A 26,335-nucleotide genomic window follows, 5' to 3' on the forward strand; every position below is an offset into this window, starting at 1 on the left:
TGCCCCTTGTGCTGGCTTTGTACTTCAGGCACAAGTAAACCCCAAATCCCTGATTTCCAGTTTTCTGCAACCTTTTTCCATTTAAATAATATTCAGTTCTTTTGTTTGGTCTTTCAAACTGAACAACTTCACATTTTCCCACATTAATATGTATTTGCCAATTTTTTTGTCCACACTTAACGCTCTGTAAATTGTTGTATTTCTCTCTCAACCTCCATTTCAAGTTACGTAAATTTGGCTACAGTACATTCACCTCATTCTTCCAAGTCATTCGTATATATTGTTAACAATTGTGGCCCCAGCCCTGATCTCTGTGGAACCCCCACTGTTACAATTTGCCAAGTTGAAAAATAACCCCTTATCCCCACTTGTGTTACTTGCCCATGAACCAATTCTTTATCCACACCAATACACTACATCCAACATTGTGGGGCTCTTACATTATGGCTTAACCTTCTGTGAGGTACCTTGTCAATCTTCAGACAGTTTTGTCAAAAGTTCACCACAGTCTTAGAGGACTATAGGGCTGCTCTCTCATGAGGGAGAGATGACTGGTTGTGAGTTTAACCTGAAGGTCAAGCAGTACATGCTCTTGGCGTCACTCTGCTTTACATACCAGTTGTTCAGCCAACTAAGCTAAACAAACCTCAAATAGGTTCAGAAATAACTGCAGAAGCAACACATTTTCAGCTGTGATCTCCAGCATCTGCAGACGTCGAATTCCCTATTCCTGAGATGCTGCCTAACCTGCTGTGCTTTAACCAGCAACACATTTTCAGCTGTGATCTCCAGCATCTGCAGACCTAAATTTTTACTCGAAGATTTTAACCTACTGCGAATCCTCTTGCAAGGATGCCTTCCTTGAAGAAGCTCTCTTCCTCCCTCTACAAGGATTTCAGTGAGTCTCTCTCTCACTGCACCCCCCAGGTCATCTCCTCAGTCGGTTCCCTCAACTCAGCACCACCCTCCTAACCTGCAATCTCCTTACTGACCTCTCCGCCCCCACCCCACTCCGGCCTATCACCCTCACCTTGACCTCCTTCCACCTATCCCACCTCCATCGCCCCTCCCCGAAGTCCCTCCTCCCTACCTTTTATCTTAGCCTGCTTGGCTACTCTCTCTCATTCCTGATGAAGGGCTTATGCTCGAAACGTCGAATTCCCTATTCCTGAGATGCTGCCTAACCTGCTGTGCTTTAACCAGCAACACATTTTCAGCTGTGATCTCCAGCATCTGCAGACCTCATTTTTTACTCAGAAATAACTTGGTCATAAATGCACATATGAAGCTCAAGTTAACAATGTTCTTTGTAGAGCTGAAAACGTGTTGTTGGAAAAGCAGGTCAGGCAGCATTCAAGGAGCAGGAGAATCGACATTGCGGGCATGAGCCCTTCTTCAGGAATCAAGGAGCCCTTCCTGAAGAACGGCTCATGCCCGAAACGTCGATTCTCCAGCAACACATTTTCAGCTCTGATCTCCAGCATCTGCAGTCCTCACTTTCTCCTAGAATGTTCTTTGTAAACAAATTTAACGCTGGATAAGGCAGCAGTTAGTAAATAAGGACAATAGAATGAAAGCAGAATGGACACTTGCACTAGCCATATTTATAAAGACAAAAAAGTCTTTGGACTCTTCTGTAAGAATGAGCAGGCTACAGCATTTTAGAAAATGCAAATATGAACATTCAAACCACGAAGAAAAAAATAAGAATAAATTCTTCCTTGTTTATTTCGATTTGAAAAGGTTTACTTAAGAGGCTTCTGTAGAATGATATCGATAGAAATTGTAGATGAGTAAATAAAGTTAAACATTGGTTAAATTTAAAAACTTGAATATATGAATTAAAAACTTTTGGCCTTTTCTGCAAAATAAGCATCTTATAATGTAAGAATCTTCCCAGTAATTTCCTCCGTCATTCAATTTCATCTTATGTTCATCCAACCACTGCTGTTAAAATGATTTGGTAATTTTCTGTGATGTCTCCTTTAATAGACATTTTAACGGTAGCTGAGATCGTCTGAAGTGGCTTGAAAACAAAATTAAAATGTTATATATTTAAATATCTATTTAACTGTTTAATCTGTTTAACTCAAATATACTAGCTGTAGTTTAAAATGGTACAATATTCCAGCATTCCTTTAAGAAAACATTATTCAGAAATAATACACAGACAACATTAATTGAGCCAGAGAAACATTGAAATTCCCAAAGAAAATTATACTTCCAAATTGTAGCTAACTGAGGCTTTGAGAAAAAAAAAAGTTTTCATGAAGTTCCACGCAGGGCAGAACATAGAGTTAAATAAGAATATGGTTAAAGAGTCTTACAGCTTGGAACAGGCCCTTCAGCCCAACTTGTCTTAGTAGACTAGGTTCCCTAAACCTAACTAGTTCCACCTTACTGCATTTGGCCCATATCCCTCTAAATTGTCTCCATCCATGTACCTATCCAAATGTCCTTTAAAATATTATAAGTATTTCCGCTTCTATCACTTTCTCTGGCAGCTCACTCCATACACACCCCGCCTTCTTGTGTGAAAACGTTGCCTCTCAGGTCCCTTTTATATCTTTCCCCTTTCACCTGAAACATATGCTCTCTAGTTGTGGTCTCCCCTAGGCTGGGGAAAAGACCATGGCTGTTCACCTTATCTAAAAACTTAAGGAATGTTAACTGACAGGAAGTGTTGAGGATCCATGGTTGGGTTCCTGCTGATTTTAATCTGAAAAACTGAGTTGGATGATAAAATCTGCTGCAAACAGAAATTTGCAGATTGTTTGGAAATAAGCAAAGTGGTACAGTTAGAGAAACTGACTATAACAACAGATTGTTAAATGTAGGCTTAAAACAGCAGAGGGACCTAACTCATATACTTAAAACAAGTTTTAAACAACATTTTAAAAACTGCACTGAAACAGCCCATTTAATCTGTGTCAGCCACAACAGAACTCTGCAGCCTCATTCCACTTCTCAGCCCTCATTCTCAGCCCTCAGCTTTGTGGGATACACTTCAAATACCTGAACCAGAGGAAGTGTACATATCAATAAAGCTGTGTTTCTTGGTTTCTATTTGTTACTGTCTACTCTATCTAAACTCTTCCACAAGTTTCTTTTTCAGAAGTAAACTTGGGTCTAAGCTAAACAAAGTAATTAATTCATTTCCAAATAATAAAATTGTTGCCTCAGCCAGGATTAGAGTTATGAGATTTCACAAGATAATGACATACATCATGTCCACTAGGTGGAGTCCAGCTAACAGTGACAACCTTCACGGTCCCAGCTTCCACCATGGCTTTGACTGGATCAATGACGAACCCTTTTGCGTGAAGGGCCTGAGGACTGTCAATGGTGAACTCCACATTCTACAAGAAAAATGACACCATCCTATTATAACTTGCAAAAAAAATTACAGAAAAAAACCTGTCTAACAGCTGAACTGTAAAGTCAAACTTGAACAATACTAATTTTCTGGTACAAATCCATTCTTCTAAACTGTTTGGCTGGAAATTTAATTATATTCAATATAATTGTAATTTTGAATTTGTTCATGCTACTATATGATCTTCTTACAACTTCATTTCATGATGAAGATTTACAGTACTTTATCAGGCTTGATGTTTTTGGCCCAGAGACTAAATTAAATATTGGCTTGTATCTCTTTAACATTATTATAAAAACACTTTGACATCTCAAATTAGCTTGATACACCTGCAATTGGCCTGAATCTTCTTTCCTTATTCCAGTAAAGCTTCATATACTGTGGTGGCACAGTGGCTTAGTGTTCAGCACTGCTGCCTCACAGCACCAGGGTCCCAGGTTCGATTCCAGCCTCAGGTGACTGTCTGTGTAGAGTTTGCACATTGTCTGCGTGGGTGTGCTCTGGTTTTCTCTAATCTAATCATATTGTTTTTCTGGTCTCTGTTTACATTATAGTTTGTCTACAGAATGTCAATTGCCAGCCCATAACAACTGAAGACATGTGCTTCAGAACTAGCCATGGCCCAGCCAAGGTGTTTGAGTACATCTACAACGCTACCACCTACCCAAGAATGTGAAATATTGCCTAGGTATATCCTGTCCACAAAAAGGTGGTACAAATTCAATCCTGCTAATTAGTGCCCCATTAGGCTATGTTCAATTATCTGCAAAGACAGAAAGAGCCATTGACAATGCTAGCAAGTGACACTCACTCAACAATAACATGCTCACTGGCAATCAGCTTAAGATCAGCCAGGGCAACTTAGATCTTGACCTACTTACTACATTGGCTCAAACATGGATAAAACAATTTAACTTCCGAGGTGAGGGGGATACTAACTGTCCTTGCAAGGACAGTCCTGAGGAAAGGGTTACACCCAAAATGTTGGCTTCTCCACCTCCTGATGCTGCCTGGCTTGCTGTGTTCTTCCAGCCTCCTGCCTGTTTACCTTGACAGCAAGGTAGCACTTTACAGAGTATGGTATTAAACAACACTGGGAAAACTGGAGCAAATAACAATCAATGAGAAACACTTAGCTGGTTGGAGACATATTTAGCACAAAGGAAAATGACTATGGTTATTAGAGGTCAATCATCTGAGTCCCAGGATATTACTGCATGATTTTCTCAGGGTAATCCCCAAGGTCTAACCATTCTCAGCTGCTTCATCAATGACCTTTCCTCCATCATTAGGTCAGAAGTGGGCATGTCTGCTGACAGCTGCGAAATATTTAACGCCATTCACGACTCTTCAGATACTGAATGAAGTGGCATGACTGGACAAGCAAATTAAATGGCAAGTAACATTCACATCAGACAAATGCATAACTATACCCATTTCCAAAATGAAATAATCTGATTGTTGCCTCTTAATGTTCAATGGCATAACTATTGTCAAATTCCCAACATCAACACCTTGGAGGGTACCAACGAACAGAAACTGAGCCAGAACAGCAGTGTAATTACTGTGACTGCAACAGCAGGTCAGAGGTTATAAATTCTCTGGTGAATAACTCACGTCTTCATTTCATAATGCCTATCACCCTTCTATAAGGCACAAGTCCGGAGTATGTTGGAATACTCCTCACTTGCCTGGATGAGCGCAGCTCCAAAAATACTCAAGAAGTTCAACAAAAGCCTGATTAACACTGTATCTGCCGTGTTCCCCATCCTCTCCCTTTACCACTAATGCACAGTGGCAGCAGTGCATACCATCTATAAGATGTACTGTAAAAGTTATCAAGGTTCCTTTGAGAGCACCTTCCAAACCTGTGACTTCAAAGGACAAGGGGAGCAGATGCATGGAAGTTCCATCACTTGGAGGTTTCCTACACTTGGAAATATATCCATCTTCCTTCATTATTGATTCTCTGAGAGAAAAACAAAGTCTTGAAATGTCTTCCCCAGAAAGCAGTGGAAGCTGGGTTATTAAATATCTTCAAGACTGAGTTAGACAAATCTGTGATTGACAAGTGTGTCAAGGATTTAATCTGAGAAGACAGGAAAGTGAAATTAAGGCTAAAATCAGATCATGATTAGATTAGATTCCCTACAGTGCGGAAACAGGCTCTTCGGCCCAACAAGTCCACACTGACCCTCTGAAGAGTAACCCCCCCAGACCCATTTCCCTCTGACTAATGCATTTAACACTATGGGCAACTTAGCATGAGCTATTCACCTGGCCTGCACATTTTTGGATTGTGGGAGGATACCGGAGCACCCGGAGGAAACCCACACAGACAAGGGGAGAATGTGCAAACTCCACACAGACAGTCACCTGAGGCTGGAATCAAATGTGGGACCCTGTACTGTGAGGCAGCAGTGCTAACCACTGAGCCACTATTCTTATTGAATAGTGGAGTGTGCTTGAGAGGATGAAAAGCCTACTCCTGCTTCTTTTCCTTATGTTCTTATGGTTACCTAGAGGGTCATTGAAAGTTTGGAACCCTCTGCCTGAAAGAACAGCACAAGCAGAAAGTCACATTTATATAACCCTTGGAAACACACTCGAGGTGCCGAAACATACAAGACTACGGACAAGAGCTGCAAGTTGTTGAGATAAGAATTGTTAGACCTTTATCAGCCAGCACAAGTATGATGGGCCAAATGGGCCTTTTGTGCCCTGAGTCTTTTCATGCAAATGAACACCCAAATATGCTGTGGAGAGGTTAATTTATTTTAACAGTGCATATACAGCCATTTCTTGAAATTCTCAAGGAGGCTGATAGAGAAATTCTTCTTCTTGAAGTAAATTGCTCACAAATTGTGATAATACACAACTCCTGGAGTATTTTTCCCTCACTTTAATTATACACACATGAATAAATGGTGCAGGTATTAAATTCACGACCACATTCCAGCTCATTCCGGACCAATGCGTCCTATTTAATTCTTTAAAAATAAATGCTCCACATCTACAATTTAGAGGAATGTAAATGTCACCTTTCTCGCGTTAGCTTGGGTTGATCGGATACATCCCACCTGGAATTCTCTCAAAGCTGTTGTCAATTTATCGTCAAACTTAGTGCTCTTTAGAGTAAGCTGTACAGTCTTCAGTACCCGGGGAATATCTGCAAACAACAATGAGAGAAAGTAATTGTTACAAACTCCACAAGCAGACTTCTCCCGGTATATTCCTATACCCACCCCAGTTCAACCAGGAGTTAAAGTCTGCACTTAGTTGGTGATAATGACATATTTAGACTGAAATATTTTGGCAGTCATGTACCATGGGAAACACATCATATTAGAAGCAATGGAAACGTATGCATGCGTGAAGAGGTCTTCTTTGTCTTTGGCTCCAGATATTCCAGCAGCCCAGTAGGCTGTTTTGTACCAGCTGCATCTTCAGGGTATTCCCATTGCTCCTAAATCGGTTTTCCCTGAGCTCAGGAGCCATTAACTGAACTGTGATGAACTCTGTCTTAATTTTATTTATTTTTATTATTATGTATGACTTCTGTTATCGATGTCGCCGCTGTGGTGGGGCGACTTATAAAATTTTTCACTGCATTTTTCATGTAAAAGTACATGTGGCAATTAGTTTCTATTTTTTCTATTCTACCAGATCTCACTTGGGAGCATAGTGTGCAACACCTTCGAGGATCATAGCTGTCTCTTCACTTCCCTGAATGCAATGGCTTGGCTACACAACCATTTCCAAGGCTGAATTTTGTTTAAGAATTGATGCAAAGGTGCCAGGATGCAGGTCAGGTTATGGATGAACTTTCCATACTATTTCATTGACCCCAACGAAAGACTTCAGCTCTGGTACAAATGTGGAAGCCGGGCCATCACTGATCACCCTCACTTCCAATGGGCATACCCTGATCTTGTCGACTCTGTAGCCCATGTAGGTTGCTTGGAGTGCCTGGAACACATATGTTTCCTTTCTGAGACATAGTCCTTAGACATTTCTCCAAAGGAGTGTATGTCCAAGTTCTCTAAGAGCTCCTTATTAGTCTTCCTTGTTGTTAGTATGCCAGCAAGATAAATGGCAACCTGGGGTTCATCCTGTAAAATATTCTCCATCGTCCACTGAAAAATTGCACAGGCTGATGATACCTCAAATGGTATTTTCGTATGTTGGTACAAACCCTTACGTGTATTAATTGTAGCATACTTCTGGGATCCTTATCAAACCACAGTTGCCAGTACCAATGGATGAAGGTAACTTTGTCAAGGCTAGCCCTCTTGCTAGCTTGGTGTATAAATCCTTTATGTGAGGGAGTGAGTACTTATCCAGTTGTGGTAGTGGCCTCTGTGTTCCGTGATCAGTCAATAAGCACTCACAATCAATCAGTCTGGTTCTTTAGGACTTGATTCTTTATTTTTTTCATACGGCCGGGTCCAGAGCATCCAGAAACACAGAAGTTGTGCACATCGGTACTCCTCAGAGGAGCTACATATGGTTTAAAATAAAGACATTTTTATATTTGTCTTAAAGAGTACAGGCCATGATTGCATTGTACATTCAAACAATTACCAATCAATAAATGATATTGCTTTATTTGACAGTTACTTGGTCCAATGATATTTCCTGGGAAGCAACTTTATTTTCTAACACTTAGGCGACTCTTACCTCACCAACCAAGCCATTGCACCTGTACTCGAAGGTCAGTCAGGATGGCTAGTAATGTTTTATCTAGTCAAGTTATTTCTATGCTTTAAAGAGCGCATTGTCTGTTAATCACTATGAAAGCAGACTATGGTTAGTCACTTATGCAGCTCTGACAGAATTAGCAGTTAGTAACTTAAAACCCATTTTATGCAGCTTTAACAAAATTGTCAGTTTGCAGCCTAGAAGTCATTTTGTCATGTTATTTGCATTGAGAAGCCATCTTGTTGCCACTTCGGTTATTAAGAGCATCTGTTAAGTGATTGCCCCTGACAAAAATTAGTCACCTCAGCCTGTATTCAGGTTTCAGATCCTCACTGGTATTGACCTCCATTAGAACCAGGTGACCATTTAACCAGATGTTTATTTTGACTGGTTCTGATTTGGATGTTGCTAATCAATTTAGCTGCTCCAAACCAGATGTAAGTGCACGTTCCAGGATGTGAACACTCCTTGGACACCAGCTAATGAGTTCTCTTACTCAATTTAGGTCCAGTGAGACTCCTTTGCTGGCTCAAGTCTGCACACTGGCAGCAACGACAATGGTTTGCCATACCAGATCCTGAAATAAATGTTAATTGTTTGGCTGAGGTTGGGTTTGTTTTGGGGCCTTCCTGTGGGCTGACCTAGAGTCCCTCTGTTCAGGCTATGTCCTGAGTGAGGCTTTACAATTGCCTTCACTCAAATGGTGTTCCCCAAGCTCTGTCGGACTGGCAAGGCTGTCTATTCCCTTTGGAATAGCCTGTAACTCATATACTCTACTAGCCAGATTTTCCAATGATAAAGCCAGTTGGAGTGCCTGTTTGAAGTCCAGTTGGGCTTCAGCTAGTGGGCACTTTTGTATGGTTACATCATTAATCCCACATACCAAATAATCTCTCAACGTCTCATTTAACGTTAAACTAAAGTCACATGCTCTGCCAATCATCTTAACCTAGTCAAAAATCCCAACATGGACTTTTCTGGTTTTGAATTACCAAGTTAAAAACAAAACAATTCAGAATTAGAGGAGGCTTGGTATCATAATATTCCTTAACTGCATCTGTCAACTCTTGAAAGGTTTTAGTATCTGGTGCCTGAGGGAAAGTTCGGCTCCAAATAACTGAAAAAGCTGCAGGTCCACCAGCTGCCACGCAAATTACTTTGTCTGGAAGAAATAAAGCATTTTCACAACATACTGGGTCCAGTCTTTGACGGGAGGATTGAATGAGACAAGCTTCCCTAATAATGACATGATGCCAGAAATGCTTACCCCAACTCAAAGATGACAGTTATGAGCAAATTTCTTCATTGCACCTGAACTAACTCCACAGAGGCCAGTATCCCATCGGGTGGAGAGTCCTTGACACTGACCCAGCTCCCTGAGAGTGTCAGGATGTCTGACACCCCTTTTTTTTAAGCTCTTTTCAATGTGAGAGGAACTCTTTTACAGTTATCATTATCAGGCAACTGGCTAAAACAGTTCAAATCAAAACCTGTGATTTATAAAGAAAAAGGCTTTGAATTTTTATTTTACTACAATTGAGAAGAGTAGTTGAAGACTGAAGGCCCCAAATCCCACAGAGCCACCAAACAGGGTATAATGCCAGAATTTTGAAGATGCTCTTTGCATTAGATATTGTTCAGGTGATATTGTTCAACATGTCCATCACCATGACACCCACTTTCCCACAACCAACTGGGAAGCAAACAGGCTTCTCCTTACTGGACTGGACAATTCTTGACTCAAATAACCACATTCTGTTATCTTTGTACTTTAACATGTAAAATGGAGGCATGTTCAAGTAAAATGAAAAGTAAACCATAATTCTTTCTCAGATGTTTCCTATGGATGTTGCTTTGAGACTATTCAACATTTCCTGAAGTTTCCAGAATAATCCTGGGGGTTGGCAACTTCTATCAGCACTGCTACCTATAGCAGAGAGGTGGAATGTATCAACAAGTGATGGCTGGTGATGCCAGACACGCAGGTTACAGGTAGAAAGGAAAGATATCTCATTCTCTTCTCCATTAAGACATGAATTAGAACGTACCTCTCCGATCAGCCTGCTGGTCATCGGTCCTAAAATCTCATTCATGGCTTGATGTCAAAGGTCATTTGATTCCACTCCTGTCAAGTACTTTGCAATCTTTCCACTACTTGGGAGGCGCTACATAAACTAAATGTACTGAACTGTGGGTGCCACATTATCGAGGTCCTGGGAGTGGATGAGTTGGAATCGCAGACAATGCTATTGAGCCTTGGCTCCAAAGTTTGGAGCTAAAATATGTCAGACTTTAAATTAGCTGAAACTGATTTGCTAATGTAACATTCATAAAGGGATAGGCATGAAATGGTAACCTTGCCGGTGAAATACCTCCACAGTGGACGGTATCCCATCACCGTCACCATCACCATCATCCTTTATTTACACAGGGAGAGTCCTTGACACTGGTCCAGCTCCCTCAGAGTGTCGGGATGTCTGACATTTCTTTTGTATTTTATTAAACAAGACACAGTTTACAAGAAACAGTTAACATTAACAGCTGTATACAAAGAAACAGCACTTTTACAAGGGAGAGGAGCAGCAAAGCCAAGCTCCAAAACCTAACATTCAATCAGTTTTCAGGGAAATGAGGAAACTCAAATCCTGACACTCCTATTTTTTTTCCATGTTGTGTGTGTGCAGGTGTGGGACACAGTGAAAGACACAAGGTGCACAAATCTTTATTCGGTTTCCACCACCAGGAAGAAAGGAAACACCCGAGTGGCCAGTGATAAGCAGTGCCCTTCACATCAAAGGGCAATATTGTGTGATCAAACAGTGAAGGGGAGGGCAGGAATTAAATCAAAATAGAGTTGGCGGGGACACTCCTCTTTTTTAGTTGAAAAGTCTTCCTTCTAATATTGCTGAGGGACACTCCTCTTTTTATCTGTCAGCCAGGGCTCCCTGATTGGACCAGATTAACAGCCCCAATCAGGGAAATCATATTGTATGAGGTCCATCTGGCTGACCTCGTGACAATCACTCCACTAGAATTAGGCAGTATAATCTGAGAATTAGGGCCAATCTGTTCAGGAGAGATGTTAGGAAGCACTTTACTCTCTTCCACAAAGAGCAGTGGATGTTAGATCAGTTGTTATTTTAAAACTGAGTTTGATAATTTTTTGTTAGGCAAAAGTATTAAGGGTTATGGGCCAAAGGCAGGGTTAGGCCACAGATCATTGTTGATCTCAATGATTTGTAGAACAGGTTTGAGCGACCAAATGGCCTATTCCTGTTCCATTATTTAGGTGCAGATATACCTGAGACATCATAACTTGGTAGGATCGTTAAAGATTCAACGGGAACATCTACTGGGTCTCCTCCTTCAACAAACATCAAATGTTCTCTTGCAGCTCCTTTCAGCTGGATCGTATGAGCAACCTGCAAAAAGATTGATTATTCAACAATAATCTGTCTATCAATTTCCTCAACAAATACCGAAAAAGAAATGATGCTGTGGCTTTGAGCAGTTTGTAAACTGATTTAAATAGTCAGCCACCAGGCCACACTGTCAGTGAAAAGGCCATCACTTTCAACTGGAGCTTTGAGCTTTCGAATAACATGTGATAAAGAAGGCTTTCTCAGGATGGCAGCCAGTGCCTAGTGGAGCTCCACAGGGGTCAGTGTTGGGAGCACAACTATTCATGTTATATATTAAAGATCTAGATGAAGGAACTGAAGGCATTGTTGCTAAGTTTGTAGATGACTCAAAGATAGGTGGAGGTACAGGTAGTGTTGAAGAGGTGGGGAGGCTGCAGAAAGACTTGAACAGGCTAGGAGAGTGAGCAAAGAAGTGGTAGATGGAATATAATGTGGGAAAGTATAAAGTTATGCAATTTTAGTCAGAAGAATAGAGGCATAAACTATTTTCTAAATAGGGAAAAGGTTCAGAAATCTGAAGCAACAAAGGGATTAAGGAGTTCTAGAACAGGACTCTCTGATGTTTGAAATGTAGGTTCAGTTGGCAGTGAGGAAGGGACATGCAATGCTTGCATTCATTTTGAAAGGGCCAGAATACAAGAGTGGGGATGTACTGCTGAGGCTGTATAAGACTGTGGTCAGACTGCATTTGGAATATTGTGAACAGTTTGAGCTCCTGTACCTAAGGAAGGACATGCTGGTCTTGGAAGGAGTCCAGAGGAGGTTCACAGGAATAATGGGTTTGTCATATGAGGATTGGTTCAGGACTCTGGGTCTGTACTTGATGGAGTTTAGAAGGAGGTTTGGGGATCTGATTGAACTTACAGAATTCGAAAGGGCTGGACAGAGTGGACATGGAGATGCTTCCAGAGTAGAACACAAGTATCAGAATGAAGGAATGACTCCTTAGAACTGAGATGAGGATGATTTTCTTCAACCAGAGTGGTCTGAATCGTTGGAACTCATTGTTGCAGAAAGCTATGGAGGCCAAGTCATGAAGAGTATTTAAGATCAGGATAGATATGTCCTTGATTAATAAAAGGATCTAGGGTTATGGGTAGAAGACAGAGAAACAACAGGGCTGAGAAACATCAGCCATGATGGAATGACAAAGCAGGCTCGATCAGCTGAAATAACTGATTCTGCTCCTGTATCTTATGATATTATGATTCAGTTTCACAGCAACCCTTATGCATCTGTAACAAAGCATGTCATGATGAGGTGACCGTCGGTTTCTTTGCACCCTTACTTTAGAATTTAAGATCACTTTTATCAGTAATTTTCCACTCACTATATTTCTGGAGTCTTGTTACTTGTGTAGATTTTTGATTAGATGGCCGGAATAAACAACTTTCTAGACTCATACATGTTAACAGCACAGAGGGAGGCCATTCAGTCCATTGATTACAAAGATCCAACTACATTCAACCCATTTTCCAGCTGTTGGTCCATAGACCTGCAACTTATGGCAATGCAAGTGACTACCTAAATAATGCTCAAATGTTATGAGAGATTCTGACTCGACCATCCTTTCATCCAGTGAGCTGCAGACTCCAACCACCCTCTGAGTGAAATAAAATCTCAACTCTCCTCTTAGCCTTTTAACTTTTACCTTAAATCAATGCCCCCTGGTTATTGATGCCTCTACTAATGGAATAAAGTGCCTTGTTACCCACTCAACCTATGCCTCTCATAATGTTACACACCTCTATCAACCTGTGCTGGCAACCTGGACTGCTCTAAGGAAAACAACCTCAGGCTATCCAATTGCTCCTTACATCACAGATCCTTCAAACTGGGCAGCAACCTGGTAAATCTGCACCCTCTTTCACAAAGTTATATCTTTCCTGTTATGTAGTGACCAGCACAGCACACAATATTGTCTAATTAGCATTTCTTGCTTCTCACGAACTGCTGTGATGAACCACATAGATATTATTAAGTTCTCTGTCTCGCCTTTGTTTGTGATGGAGCAAAGATTCTACGATTCTCTGATTCTGATAAAGATATTGTTTTAAACTTAGATGTTTAAGAAAGCTAATTTCACAAATTACAAAGTAGTTACATTGATTTATATTAACGTAAGAATCTTCTAATCTCTATCCTTCAATTTTACATTGTAAACCACTCCCAGTGTTTTCACCTAGCTCATGCTCACTGGCTTGTCTTCCACACTTTCCTTGACAGTTCAATCCACTTCAGTGCCATCTTCATATAACCCTGATTTTAAATGTTCATTTAAACATTGATTGGACTTATTAAATTTTCATCATTTCAAAAATTACCGACTATGACACCATTTCTTTTGTCATATCAAGAACCCACTTGAAGATATTACAAACTTAAAAATGTTTTGAACTGGTTTTGAGATGGCTAACAATTTACCATATGACTTTAGAAATATCACCTTTAAACAGTGCTGAAAATCAATCAAATGCCTAAATCATAGGCACATGTGGAATTCACAGATCTTTATTAGGATTTGTAGGTGCTGATGTTTCCTTTGTTAAGGGTAGACTGTTGACAAAACAAGATGGTCACAACTCTGTCCGGTTGCCTTTCGACTTCACCCTAAGCCAGACAGACAATTGAAACTCAATGCCATTTCATGGAAGATAATGAAAGCGTTATGTGAGATGTGTGGGGTCACTAAGTTACAAAGACCCCAGCTGTTTCAAGGTGTAAAGGCTGCAACACAGGATGTGTACACCCAACCACATTACCTGTTCTTGGAAGAAGGACTTTGTACTTTAAATGGATCACTTGGTTAAAATGTCTACATTTATGAACTGCCTCTTAAGCAATAACAGTAGATGCTGTTCTGTCAAAACGCTATGTGGAACATCATCCAAAAATACACTCAACAAGCCGCAAGACAACAATGCAGCCAAATTAAAATACCTAAGGTGGGAGAAAGATTTTCCTGTTGGACTGAAGGGTCTGTTTCCATGCTGTACATCTCTATGACTCTATCTCTTTCAGTTTTGCCTGAGAGTGGATCTCCTGGCAATTTAACTACACGTAGCCTCACACCTTACGAAGAATCTGATGTGAGACAAGGCCTGCACTACTAAAGCATCAATTCATCTTAGAAAACTAAAGGCTTACAATAAATGGCTTTGAAATAACATCAGACAGTAATCGTTTTTAAACTTCAGTACCTATTCTATGTTCATGATAGTATGTGGGAGACCGCATGTAAATAATCCTCTTTGTTTTAGATTTAGGAGAGCTTGTTGGAAATTATTTCAAGTCGGACTAACTGCTCTGAGAATAGAAACTACATTAACTTCACACGTAATATACTTTAAACATGGATGTTAAGAAAACACAAAAAAATCTGTCTATGATTGGTTAATTGTTCATTTGGTTGAAATGTATAGCTTGGTTCTTCTCTCAAACGAGGAAACACCCAACCAAACTATCAAGGCTCGGGCAAGATTGTTTTTAAATCCAGGATGTATTTTTACCATCTTGATAAGCAGGACAATATAAATCTTTCATTGACATGTCTGCTTTAAGGATTGTATTGTCTCCAAGGTAAGATGGGAGTTCTTTTTATACTTGTTCATGGGATGTGGCTGTTACTGGTAGATCAGTATTTATTGCCCATCCCAAACTCAATGACATTGCTGTGGGTCTGGAGTCACACATAGACCAGACCAGTAAGGCTTTCCTTCCCAAAGGACATTAGTGAACCAGGTGATTTTTTTACAACAATCAGCAGTGATTACAATTAGGCTAGCTTTTTAATTTCAGGCTTTCTTAAATTAATGCATTCAAATTTTAACATGTGTCATGGTGGGATTTGAAACCATGTTCCCATGGTATGAACCTGGGTACCAGATTGCTCATGCAGTGATATTACCATTATGCCATCAACTCCTCTTATGCTACACAATAATGCTACAAAAGCTTTAAAAGATACAAGGTTGGTTAAGTTCATTTTAATCTATTTGAGTGTGGGGTGTCACAGTTGAACCTGGTTTTGTCCACAACATTTTCCAGCACAGGTCAGTTGACAACAAAGTCCTAAGGAATGTTAAGCCAATGTTTCAATGATAAAAACAAGATCTATGCAACTGAGTGAAAGAATGCAACCGTAGTACGGTAAAGGTAATTGTAAATAGAAAAGTTTTCAGGAGATAGCGAGGTGCAATCCTGTTACCTTATCAAACAGCTCCACTTGCATGCCATCGGAGTAGTACATACTTTCATGATCAGGACTGAATGTAACTTCAAATTCTTGACTCTGCATTGGTCCAATGGACCCTTTAATAGGAGTGACACTGAAGACACTTTGATCCCCATAATTTTGAGTACCTGTCAAAATGTAAAAATAATGGAATTAAAGATATATCATTTTATTTATATTTGGTTACTTTTACTCTTGACCTCTCCCTAAAATTTCAATTATTTCACTAGGAATCCTGAGAGTTTTTAAATATTAGTCAACTTCATAAAACAGCCAGCAGGAGCTGACCAAATCGTGACAAGGAAGATGCTATAATAATGGGCAATGTTTTCCAGTTCTCAGACTTCCGACTGCTAACCAGCAATGTTGCCGCAAATGGGCTTATGCCCGAAACATCGAATCTCCTGTTCCTTGGATGCTGCCTGACCTGCTGCGCTTTTCCAGCAACACATTTTCAGCTCTGACCTCCAGCATCTGCAGTCCTCACTTTCTCCACAAATCTACATATCTAGACATTGGGTGAGCACATAAAAAATGGAATCTCAGGTAAAGTAAAATCTGCTAGCAGGTGCTTACAAAACTCTAACTCACCAATGCATTTCTGTCTTCAGGAGAGAAAGTCAGTGAAGATGCAGTAAAATTAGAATTGTCTGGCTATAAAATTGCTGGATTGAAAATGGTTTCAAATAATTAAGAGAATCAGACCTTACCCACTAACGAACCAGATGTTCCATCAGGTGCCAAGAATTCTGGCAGCACCTGTTTTTCTCTGTGTTTGCTGTAAGACAGACTGTCCAGCTTCACACTGAACATGACATTAAGGATTGTGGCATTTTCCAGCTGTCAAAATAGTGTATTAATAAAGTTCAGCTAAATTGAGAACAAGGATTTTCAGACAGCATTTCCAACATAAATTAGCATGTGAATTTTTAGTTTTCAATGAATGGACTGTAAATGGGTTTTGATTATTTGTCTTCAGGTAGCTTCAATGACTTGGTATACCACCAGATTAATTAAAGCACCCTGACGCATCTACTTAGGTCAGTCAAACTTTTTGGGCATTCTTTTTGAGATTGGCCAGTAGAAAATGGGGGAGATACTAAACGAGTATTTTGCATCAGTATTTACTGTGGAAAAGGATATGGAAGATGTATAATGTAGGGAAATAGATGTGACCCAGCACCATAGTTTGTGGCACTCTATTGGTCACAGGGCTCCAGTCTGAAAAACAACCCTCCACCGCCACTCTCTGTCTTCTATCTTTGAGTCAGTTCTGTATTGAAATGGCTAGTTCTCCCTTTATTCCATGAGATCTAACCTTGCTAACCAGTCTCCCGTGAAGGATGTTGCCAGGGTTGGAGGATTTTAGCTATAGGGAGAGGCTGAAGAGGCTGTGACTATTTTCCCTCGAGAGTCGGAGGCTGAGGGATGACCTTATAGAGGTTTACAAAATCATGAGGGGCATAGATAGGATAAATAGACAAAATCTTTTTCCTGATTTGGGGGAGTTCAGAACTGGAGGGCATAGGTTTAGGGTGAGAGGGGAAAAATATAAAAGAGACCTAAGGAGAAACATAGAAGGTGGTATGTGTATGGAATGAGCTGCCAGAGGAAGTGGTAGAGGCTGGTACAATTGCCATTTAAAAGGCATTTGGATGGGTATATGAATAGGAAGGGTTTGGAGGGATATGGGCCGGGTGCTGGCAGATGGGACTAGATTGGGTTGGGATATTTGGTCAGCATGGACGGGTTTCCATGCTGTACATCTCTATGGCTCTATGACTTGATTTATGTTAAATCAGTAAACTCTTTGAGAATACATTTGTACTCATGTAACAGAATTTAATAATGAGCAATAGCATAAGTAAGAGCGTCTGTGTCTTTGGGACTTTACAATGCGATGGAATAAATGTTCAAACTAACATCAGAATTTAATCATTTGGATGGAATACAAATTCTTTAAATTAATCCTAACATTTCACATTATAATTACTCTAACTTAGCTGCAATTTGTAAAGAAAACAAAACTGATAAAGTTCATGACAGAGACACTAATGTATTGCTTGGGTTCTGGGCATGGTTAAATGAATTCTGTAGGGAAAACTGATTAAGTGCAATAGCAAAAATAATATGATTTGCAGTAAAATAAACAATTAGCATTGAATACAAAAAATTAGTCTGTGAATTATTTATATTTAACAAAATATAGTTATTACCATATGTTAATTTGTAAACTTTGTTGTGCAATCTTAGCAGGACTTATACACTTAATGGTAAGGTCCTAGGGAGTGTTGCTGAAAGAGACCTTGGAGTGCTGATTCATAGCTCCTTAAAAATGGAGTTGTAGGTTGATAGATAGTGAAGAAGGCATTTCGTATGCTTTCTTTTATTGGTCAGAGTATTGAGTACAGGAGTTGGGAGGTCATGTTGGGGCTGGACAGGACATTGGTTAGGCCACTGTTGGAATATTGCGTGCAATTTTGGTCTCTTTCTTATCGGAAAGATGTTGTGAAACTTGAAAGGGTTCAGAAAAGAGTTATAAAGGTGTTGCCAGGGTTGGAGGATTTGAGCTATAGGGAGAGGCTGAACGGGCTAGGGCTGTTTTCCCTGGAACATTGGAGGCTAAGGGATAACCTTATAGAGGTTTACAAAATCATGAGGGGCATGGATAGGATAAATAGACAAAGTCTTTTCCCTGGGGTGGGGGAGTCCAGATCTAGAGGGCATAGGTTTACGGTAGAGGGGAAAGATATAAAAGAGACCTAAGGGGCAACTTTTTCACATAGAAGGTGGTACGTGTATGGAATGAGCTGCCAGAGGAAGTGGTAAGACTGGTACAATTGCAACATTCAAAAGGCATTTGGATGGGTATATGAATAGGAAGGGTTTGGAGGGATATGGGCTGGGTGCTGGCAAGTGGGACTAGACTGGGTTTGTGATATCTGGTCAGCATGGACGGGGTTGGGCCGAAAGGTCTGTTTCCATGCTGAATATCTCTATGACTCTATGTAATGATATATTTCTGAAACTTTAATTACAAAATGTACCGTTGACCTAATGGTGAGATTATTTAATGAGCAGTTAAATCAGACAGCCTACCAAGGTACTGTATTTGGCTCTCAATCTGTGCTCTGCTGGCTGATGTTAATTGCTTTAGGGGCTGACAATTATTATTTGTGACATGGGTTAGGGAGGGAGAAATCAGGCAGATTACCTGTACAGTATATGATCATTATCTTTAGACAGCCTTGCTTGAAGTGCAAGTTTATAGACACAAGGTGAGAGATGAATTGGGCTTAACTGTTATTCATTGTCAAGCATTATAGACCATATACCAGCAAAAATTAACACTTCAAGAAAAGAGAGAAAGGAAGAATCTGGTGAGTGAAGATGGAAATAAGCAGCATTGGTGTCAGTTACCTGAAATGTCACTGTTCTGCTTTGATTTGCAAGAACATATCCCACATCCAATATGTTTTCTACAGAACATGTCACTGATGGGTCGATACCACATCCGGTCAGGATTAGAGAAAGATTTCCTTTAACACTGCGGATTTCCAAAGGTTCATAGTACTGTGAAAAGACGATGGATTATTTCAAATTGGGCTTCAGTAAATACAGATAATTCACTCTCTAATTTTATCCTGGCACTTGCTAAACACTACACTACAATGAAAATATATTTATCACACAATTATTACATAATAGACAGGATGTGTAGTCATGATAAATAGCATCTCAGCAAGGAGCTATGCAACTTATACTCTGCTTATAGATTTTAGTTATAATGTTCTATTACTTCTATTGCTCTTACATTACTGTACTTTTCCAACAGAGTTTTAGAATATAAAAATAGAAGAATGTAAGAACTTGGAGTAGACCATTCAGCTGTCAGGACTGCTTTATCAATCAGTATAATCATGATTCATCTGATTGTGGCCTCAACTTCACATTTCTATCTGTTCCCCATTTACTCTGACTCCCTTATAGGTCAACACACTGCCAACTTAGCCTTGATTATGTTCAATGGTGCAGTCTCCACTGCTCTTTGAGGAAGACAGTTCTGAAGATGAACTTGTAGGTTCATAAATGTTTACATACAGGAGGAGGCCATTCAACCTATCATGACTGCACCAGTCAATATACATCTGGCCACATTAATATTGTTTTCCAGCTCTTGGCCCATTGCCCTGGAGGCTATGGCAATGCAAGTAAATATCCATATATTGCTGAAATTTTATGAGAGTTTCTTTCAACCATCCTTTCAGGCAGTGAGTACCAGATTCTCAGCACCCTCTGAGAAACAAAATCACAAATCTCCTCTTAACCTTTTACCTCTTACCTAAAACCAACGTCGATGGTTATTTACTCCACTACTATTGGAAAAAAAGTACCTTCGATCTCCTCATAGTCTTAGGCACATCCATCAGGTTCCTTCTTAACCTTCATTGTTCCAAGGAACCAACCACAGCATATCCAATGTTTCCTCATAGCTCAGACCTTCATCACAAATCGCCTCTTCACCTTCTCTTATGTAGTTATTCTTTCCTGTCATGTGGTATCTAGAACCCCATGCAATATTGCAAGTGTGATCCAAACAGCATTTTATACTAATTACCAATTGCTGTGATGAGCCACGAAAAGTATCCTGTACTTTATTATGTTTTGTTTTCAATCTTTGTTTATGATAGAAAATCACAAAGGTATTGTTTGAAATGTACATTCCTAACATGCTTATTTCACAAATTATGAAGTTGTAACATTCCCATTTATATTATCAGTAAGAACCTTCTAGTTTATCTCCTTCAATTTTACCTTTGTAAAATATGTCAGTGGTTTTATCCATCTCATGCTAGCTGGCTTGTCTAACACCCTTTACTTAACTATTTCAATCCACTTCAGTACCATCTTCATTTAACTCTTTTTAAATGTTAAGCAGCTGATTGGACTTGTTAGATTTTCATAACTTCACAAACAACTGACTGTGACGCCACTTCTTTTGCCAAGTACATGCTTGAAGGTATTGCAAATTTAAAAATGTTTAGAAATGGATATAGCTTTTTTAGCAATGTCACCTCTAAACAGACTTGAAAATAAATCAAATACCAAATTAAAATATGGGCAATCACAGCCACATGTGAAATGGATAAGGGCCTTTGTTAAGGGCAGACTGTCGACAAGGCGAGATGATCACATCTCTGCCGACTTGCCTTTCTGCTTCACCTTGAACCGGAGAGCTTTGAAACAATGTCTTTTCATGAAAGATAACAAAAAGTGTGATGTGAGTGGAATAGGGTCACTAAAGATCCTGGCTAAAAATTCTAAAAGTGTTATAGGCTACACTAAATGTTATGCAATTGTCTGAGACAACCACCCTTTCAGGCAGTGAGCTGCAGACTGCCTGTCCTGAGTTATGGATATGCGCACTGAGGTCCCTCTGATCTTCAATACTTCCCAGGGGCCGGGTAAATTTCTATTTGTTGTGGCTGGTGACACTAGGGTGGAACATTGGGGTGGTTGTGCTTGTGTAGGGTCCCTACCTTCTGTTAGGTAGGTGCAATTCTGTAACAGTATTTTTGGGTTTGTCTAAATCTCCTCTTACTCCAAAAGTTAGCTGCGTTTTAACACACTAATTCACAACGATGAGATGGAAATAAACCGTGACACGATTCCAAGAGTTTCTCTTCAGGAACGTAATCTATGTTTCCATCATGATAATGTGATAATAAAGTAGCCAGGTACATAATGCTAGGCTGACAGGAAACCAGAATCATAGTAATGCAGAAAGAGTCCATTCAGCTCATCAAGTCTGCACTGACTCGCTGAACAGCATCCCACCCTATCACTGTAACCTTGCATTTCCAAGGTTAATCCACCTAGCCTGCACATCCTTGGATATTCCTGATGAAGGGCTTTTGCCCGAAATGTCGATTTTGCTGCTCGTTGGATGCTGCCTGAACTGCTGTGCTCTTCCAGCACCACTGATCCAGAATCCTTGGATAATACAACAGGGCAATTTAGCATGGCCAATTTCCTGTAACCTCCACATCTTTGGACTGTGGGACAAAACCCATGCAGACATGGGAGAACATGCAAACCACACATAGACAGTCACCCGAGGGTGGAATCGAACTCATGTCCTGGCACTGTGAGTCAGGAATACTAACCACGGAACCACCGTGTTTTTAATGAAGCCCAACTATATTTTTATTTGGAGCTAATCTGAAATTCAGCTTTGCAGCTTAGAAGTAAATTTTCCAATGATTTTTTGACCGAAAGATTTTGTTTACTACTGCCTGATTTAAATATTTGAATATGCAAATTGCTCTTTATGCATTCTGTGAAGCAGGAAGCAGCAGGATACAGGGAGGAATTAATTGCGTGCAATGGGCAGGAAATTTCCACCTCCATTGGAATCCGCCTCATTATCCAGGGCTCAAATGATTGAAATGATCATTCTTCAAGGGAATACTGGAAGTCATACAAAGAGAGAACTAAAAACTTCATAAAACTTATACTTTCGTGAAACTGGAGAGGATAAGAATGCAATATTCAGTAACAGATAAATTCTGCTGAGATGCTGCCAGCCCCTCCCCTCCCCGGTCTCTTCTCCATCCCTTGGCCCTTTTCTTCAGGTTTCTGCTTCGCCACCCTGCTTACCAACTGCAGGCCAATGACATGGCAAAGCTGGCCAGAATTTATCAGGCAAGCAGCATCAGTGTCTGCTCCCAGTGAAATTAAACCTACAGGTGAAATTGGTTTGGATTTCTGGCAGGCCCAGACTAGGTGCTGAAGAATCACTCTGCCTATTGCTGTGCCTTTTGGGCATCATTTTTTAACCCCATGAATTCACCAGCAGTGAACAAAAAGCATTTGCTTCACCCAAGTGCTCTTGAATTGCCTGACAATGCTTTACATTTCCTACTGTGTGGGTGGAATTTAATGCCTCTTCAGTCAGTTTACATCTGGGGAGGTATTTAATCAAGTGAGGACGGGGGCAGGGGGGAATCCCACTGTCTTCCTTCCTCCATCTGATAAGTGCTGGGCGGGATGCTTTCCTACCAGATGCTAACTGAGACCCCTACATGAGCAATTAACATTTCCTACGGTCTCATCCTACTGAATTGATATTCATCCATCGAGAAGCAAGGGAGTTGCCTCCATGAAACCACAAAGGGAACAAGGGCATTCAGTGACTGATTGAGGAACTTGGTATTGGGAAGTAGAGAGGTCTGTCACTGAAGAAAACACCTCCTATCTTCCCTACTACCCCCATCTACAGAACCCCACACAATTCCCATCCCATCCCATCCCATCTGAAATAACTGCACGGAGGCTCGTATCCCTTCACCAAGTCACCTTTATTTACATGATGTGGAGGTGCCGGTGTTGGACTGGGGTGGACAAAGTCAAAAATCACACGACACTGGGTTATAGTCCAACAGGTTTATTTGAAACACAAGCTCTTGGAGCCTCAATTCTTCTTCTGGTAGCTAGCAGAAAAAGGAGCTGAGCTCTGAAAGCTTGTGTTTTCAAATAAACCTGTTGGACACACTAAGTGCACACTACACTGGCTGTGACCAGTCAGCTTAGAGTCCATCTATGAAGTCAAGAAACTCCTGAATCTCAGGTTTATATCTGTTAACAATCCCTATCAAGGTTCCATAGTCAATGAGATCCTCCTGGTTCCAATCAATACACCACCCTTATGCACCTTTGCCCTGGAGTCTCCCACTGACTGTGGGTATCGTTGGGTGCAATACTGCCAGTGATCACCATTGCGAATGGTACTGATGGACAATGGAGAGCTTCCAGTGTCTGGCTGGGGACAGAATTTATGTTCTGGGGGGTGGGGGGTCCATAATCTTGCAAAAAGCCAGTGGTTATGACAGGCCTTCTCCATTGGAGGCAATGTGGGGCTCTCACAGTGCCCAAATTAAAATCTGCCCAATATGCATGTGTGCATTTTCACAAGCAGTATGCAATGTGGGTGGCAGGTTTCAATGTGGGTGGTACTGCACTAAATATCAGCACCACGTTGTGTCACTGTTATTGTGAAATGAAAACAAACAGAAAGATTACAATTCCTTGTTTTGTACATTGGACATAACATGAATAAATTAAAGAAAATAAACTGCATTACCATTTTGCTCTTTGCTGGCGTGAAGGAAAAAATGAGATTGTGAGTTGCTCCCGGTTGGAGAGATCGAAGAGAATTTAACAATTCGAAGGGTCCACAAGGATCCAGAACAGATGATTTCAGCTATAACATTGTTAGTCAAGGATTGATTTGGATAAGACTACCGAAAACTAAAGGCATGGCGTTAAATGAACCCAATAGCATTTAATTTGCTTGTTCTGCAAAGTATACAGTGCTACATATTTAATTGAAATCCGTAAGATAAATAATATATAAAGAAGAGACATTGATTAATAAATCCTTTAAACCATTCAGGAGAAATTCTCTATCCAGAGTGAATAGAATGTGGAACTTGCTATCAAATGAAGTAGTTGAGATAAATGGAATATATACCTTTAAGAAGAAGTTAAACAAGCAAACAAGGAAGAAATGAACAGAAGAATGAATGAATGAATGAATTAGCTCAAATGAGTACAGTGAAATGTTTATAAGTCCCCACTTAGATACAGTAGTACCTCGGTACAATCCTTTGTTATAGCGAAAAGAGGAAAAAAAGGATACATTACAGAAACACACAGTATAACTGTAGGACAGAAAAAAAAACAAGAAGCAAAGTCAGAATGTATGGATAGGGTTAGATGATGTGGGGTAGGGAGAAGGTGACGTGGAACATAGGAATCAAAACTAAATGACCAGTTTACATGCTGTGAATGTTATGCAATTCAACAAAATAACCATACTTTTATTTTGAACCCTTCCTTTGAATTTCTTGGTTATGCATTGCACTATTAGAGTCAAAAGACTGGCTGCTCTACACGCAGTACCTTCTGTTCTCTCTTTGGAGAAGAAGCTTGGCAACACCCCAGTACGAGTGGCAACATCAATCAATTCATAATAAAAAGGGCCAGGTTAATGCTGCTGGTGGAATTTATAGTTAATTTATAAAATATGTTTTTTCTGAAAGACTAGAAAGTCTGCAGTACTGAGTGGGTTCTTTCTTGATTATATGTTTTATTGAGATCTGATACTTTATTAAACTTTAAAAATATAAACCATAAGTGCTAAGTTAGCCTGCAGCACTGTTTTTTAGAGCAAATAGACAGTGCTATTTTCTGGGTCTGTCGACTGTGAAGGAGCAAAGATGGCCTGTAGTAGAGTGGTATGCTCTTCCTGTCAGGTGTGACAGTTTACATATTACTGCTGACATGATTATGTCTGCAGGAAGTGTCTATGGTTGCAAATCCTATCAGATCACATGGATCTGTTGGAGCAACAGTTAGAAGCAATGAGGAATTTACAAGAGCTAGGGGGTGTGATGGATAGCAGTTATAGGAAGGGAGAAAAGCTGCAGTTAAAGTCAGGTAGATGGTTTAACTCCAGGAAAGGTAGGAGGAGTAGGCAGGTAGTGCAGGAATCTTCTGTGCCTATGCCCATCTCAAACAAGTATGCGGTTTTGGAAAATTTAGGGGGTGATGGACTCTGAGGGGAACGTAGCATGAATAACCAAGTTTCTGGTATCAAGACAGGATCTAATGCAATGAGGGGTACGTCGGTTTCCAAGCAATCAATTGTGATAGGGGACTCTCTAGTCAGAGGCACAGACAGATGATTCTGCAGCCAACAGCGAAAAATCAGAATGTTGTGTTTCCTCCCTGGTGGCAGATCAAGGATATCTCAGAGAGAATGCAGAATATTCTTAAAAGGGAGCGGGATCAGCAGGAAGTCATTGTACACATTGCAACCAACGACATAGGAAGGGAAAAGGATGAGGTTCTGATGGGAGAATAGAGAGAGTTAGATAGGAATCTAAAAAGGAGGTCCTTGAGGGTAGTAATATCTGGATTACTTCCGGTGCTACGAGCTAGTGAGGGCAGGAATAGGAGGATACAGCAGATGAGTGCACGGCTGAGGAGCTGGTGTATGGCAGGAGGATTCACATTTTTTGGATCATTGGAAGCTGTTTTGAGGTAGAAGTGATGTGTACAAGAAGGATGGATTGCATCTAAATTGGAAGGGAACTAATATACTGGCAAGGAGATTTGCTAGAGCTGCTTGGGAGGATTTAAACTAACAAGGTGGGGAGGAGGGACCCAGGGAAATAGTGAGGAAAGAGATCAATCTGAGACTGGTACAGTTGGGAAAGGGATTGAGTCAAACAGTCAGAGCAGGAAGGACAAAATCAGAGAACAAAGTAGGACTGATAAATTAAACTGTATTTACTTCAATGTAAGAGGCCTAACAGGGAAGGCAGATGAACTCAGGGCATGGTTAGGAAGATGGGACTGGGATATCATAGCAATCACAGAAACATGACTCAGGGATGGACAGGACTGGCAGCTTAATGTTCCAGGATATAAGTGCGATAGGAAGGATAGAAAGGGAGGCGGGGGGCAAAAAGGGAACATGAGATAGCTTTGGCAAATAGGGTTAAGGAGAATCCAAAAGGTTTTTATAAATACATT

The 26,335-nt window shown here is 40.4% G+C and overlaps 1 protein-coding gene across 2 annotated transcripts in view; it reads right to left on the bottom strand.

The window, feature by feature from the left end:
* Positions 1-1,704: 1,704 nt before the first annotated feature.
* Positions 1,705-26,335, bottom strand: part of cfap74 (cilia and flagella associated protein 74) — a 201,498-nt gene continuing 176,867 nt past the window's right edge. For both annotated transcript variants that reach the window (XM_060852040.1, XM_060852039.1), the window contains 8 exons: positions 23,877-23,996; positions 19,154-19,306; positions 16,444-16,573; positions 15,707-15,861; positions 11,379-11,499; positions 6,418-6,545; positions 3,225-3,359; positions 1,705-2,026 (listed from right to left, as the gene is read on the bottom strand). In XM_060852040.1, the coding sequence (XP_060708023.1) occupies positions 1,934-2,026; positions 3,225-3,359; positions 6,418-6,545; positions 11,379-11,499; positions 15,707-15,861; positions 16,444-16,573; positions 19,154-19,306; positions 23,877-23,996 (1,035 nt within the window). In that variant the 3' untranslated portion in view covers positions 1,705-1,933. The remainder of the gene's footprint in view (positions 2,027-3,224; positions 3,360-6,417; positions 6,546-11,378; positions 11,500-15,706; positions 15,862-16,443; positions 16,574-19,153; positions 19,307-23,876; positions 23,997-26,335) is intronic.

The sequence above is a fragment of the Hemiscyllium ocellatum genome, chromosome 37 (genome assembly GCF_020745735.1).
Source record: "Hemiscyllium ocellatum isolate sHemOce1 chromosome 37, sHemOce1.pat.X.cur, whole genome shotgun sequence".
Lineage (NCBI taxonomy): Eukaryota > Metazoa > Chordata > Chondrichthyes > Orectolobiformes > Hemiscylliidae > Hemiscyllium > Hemiscyllium ocellatum.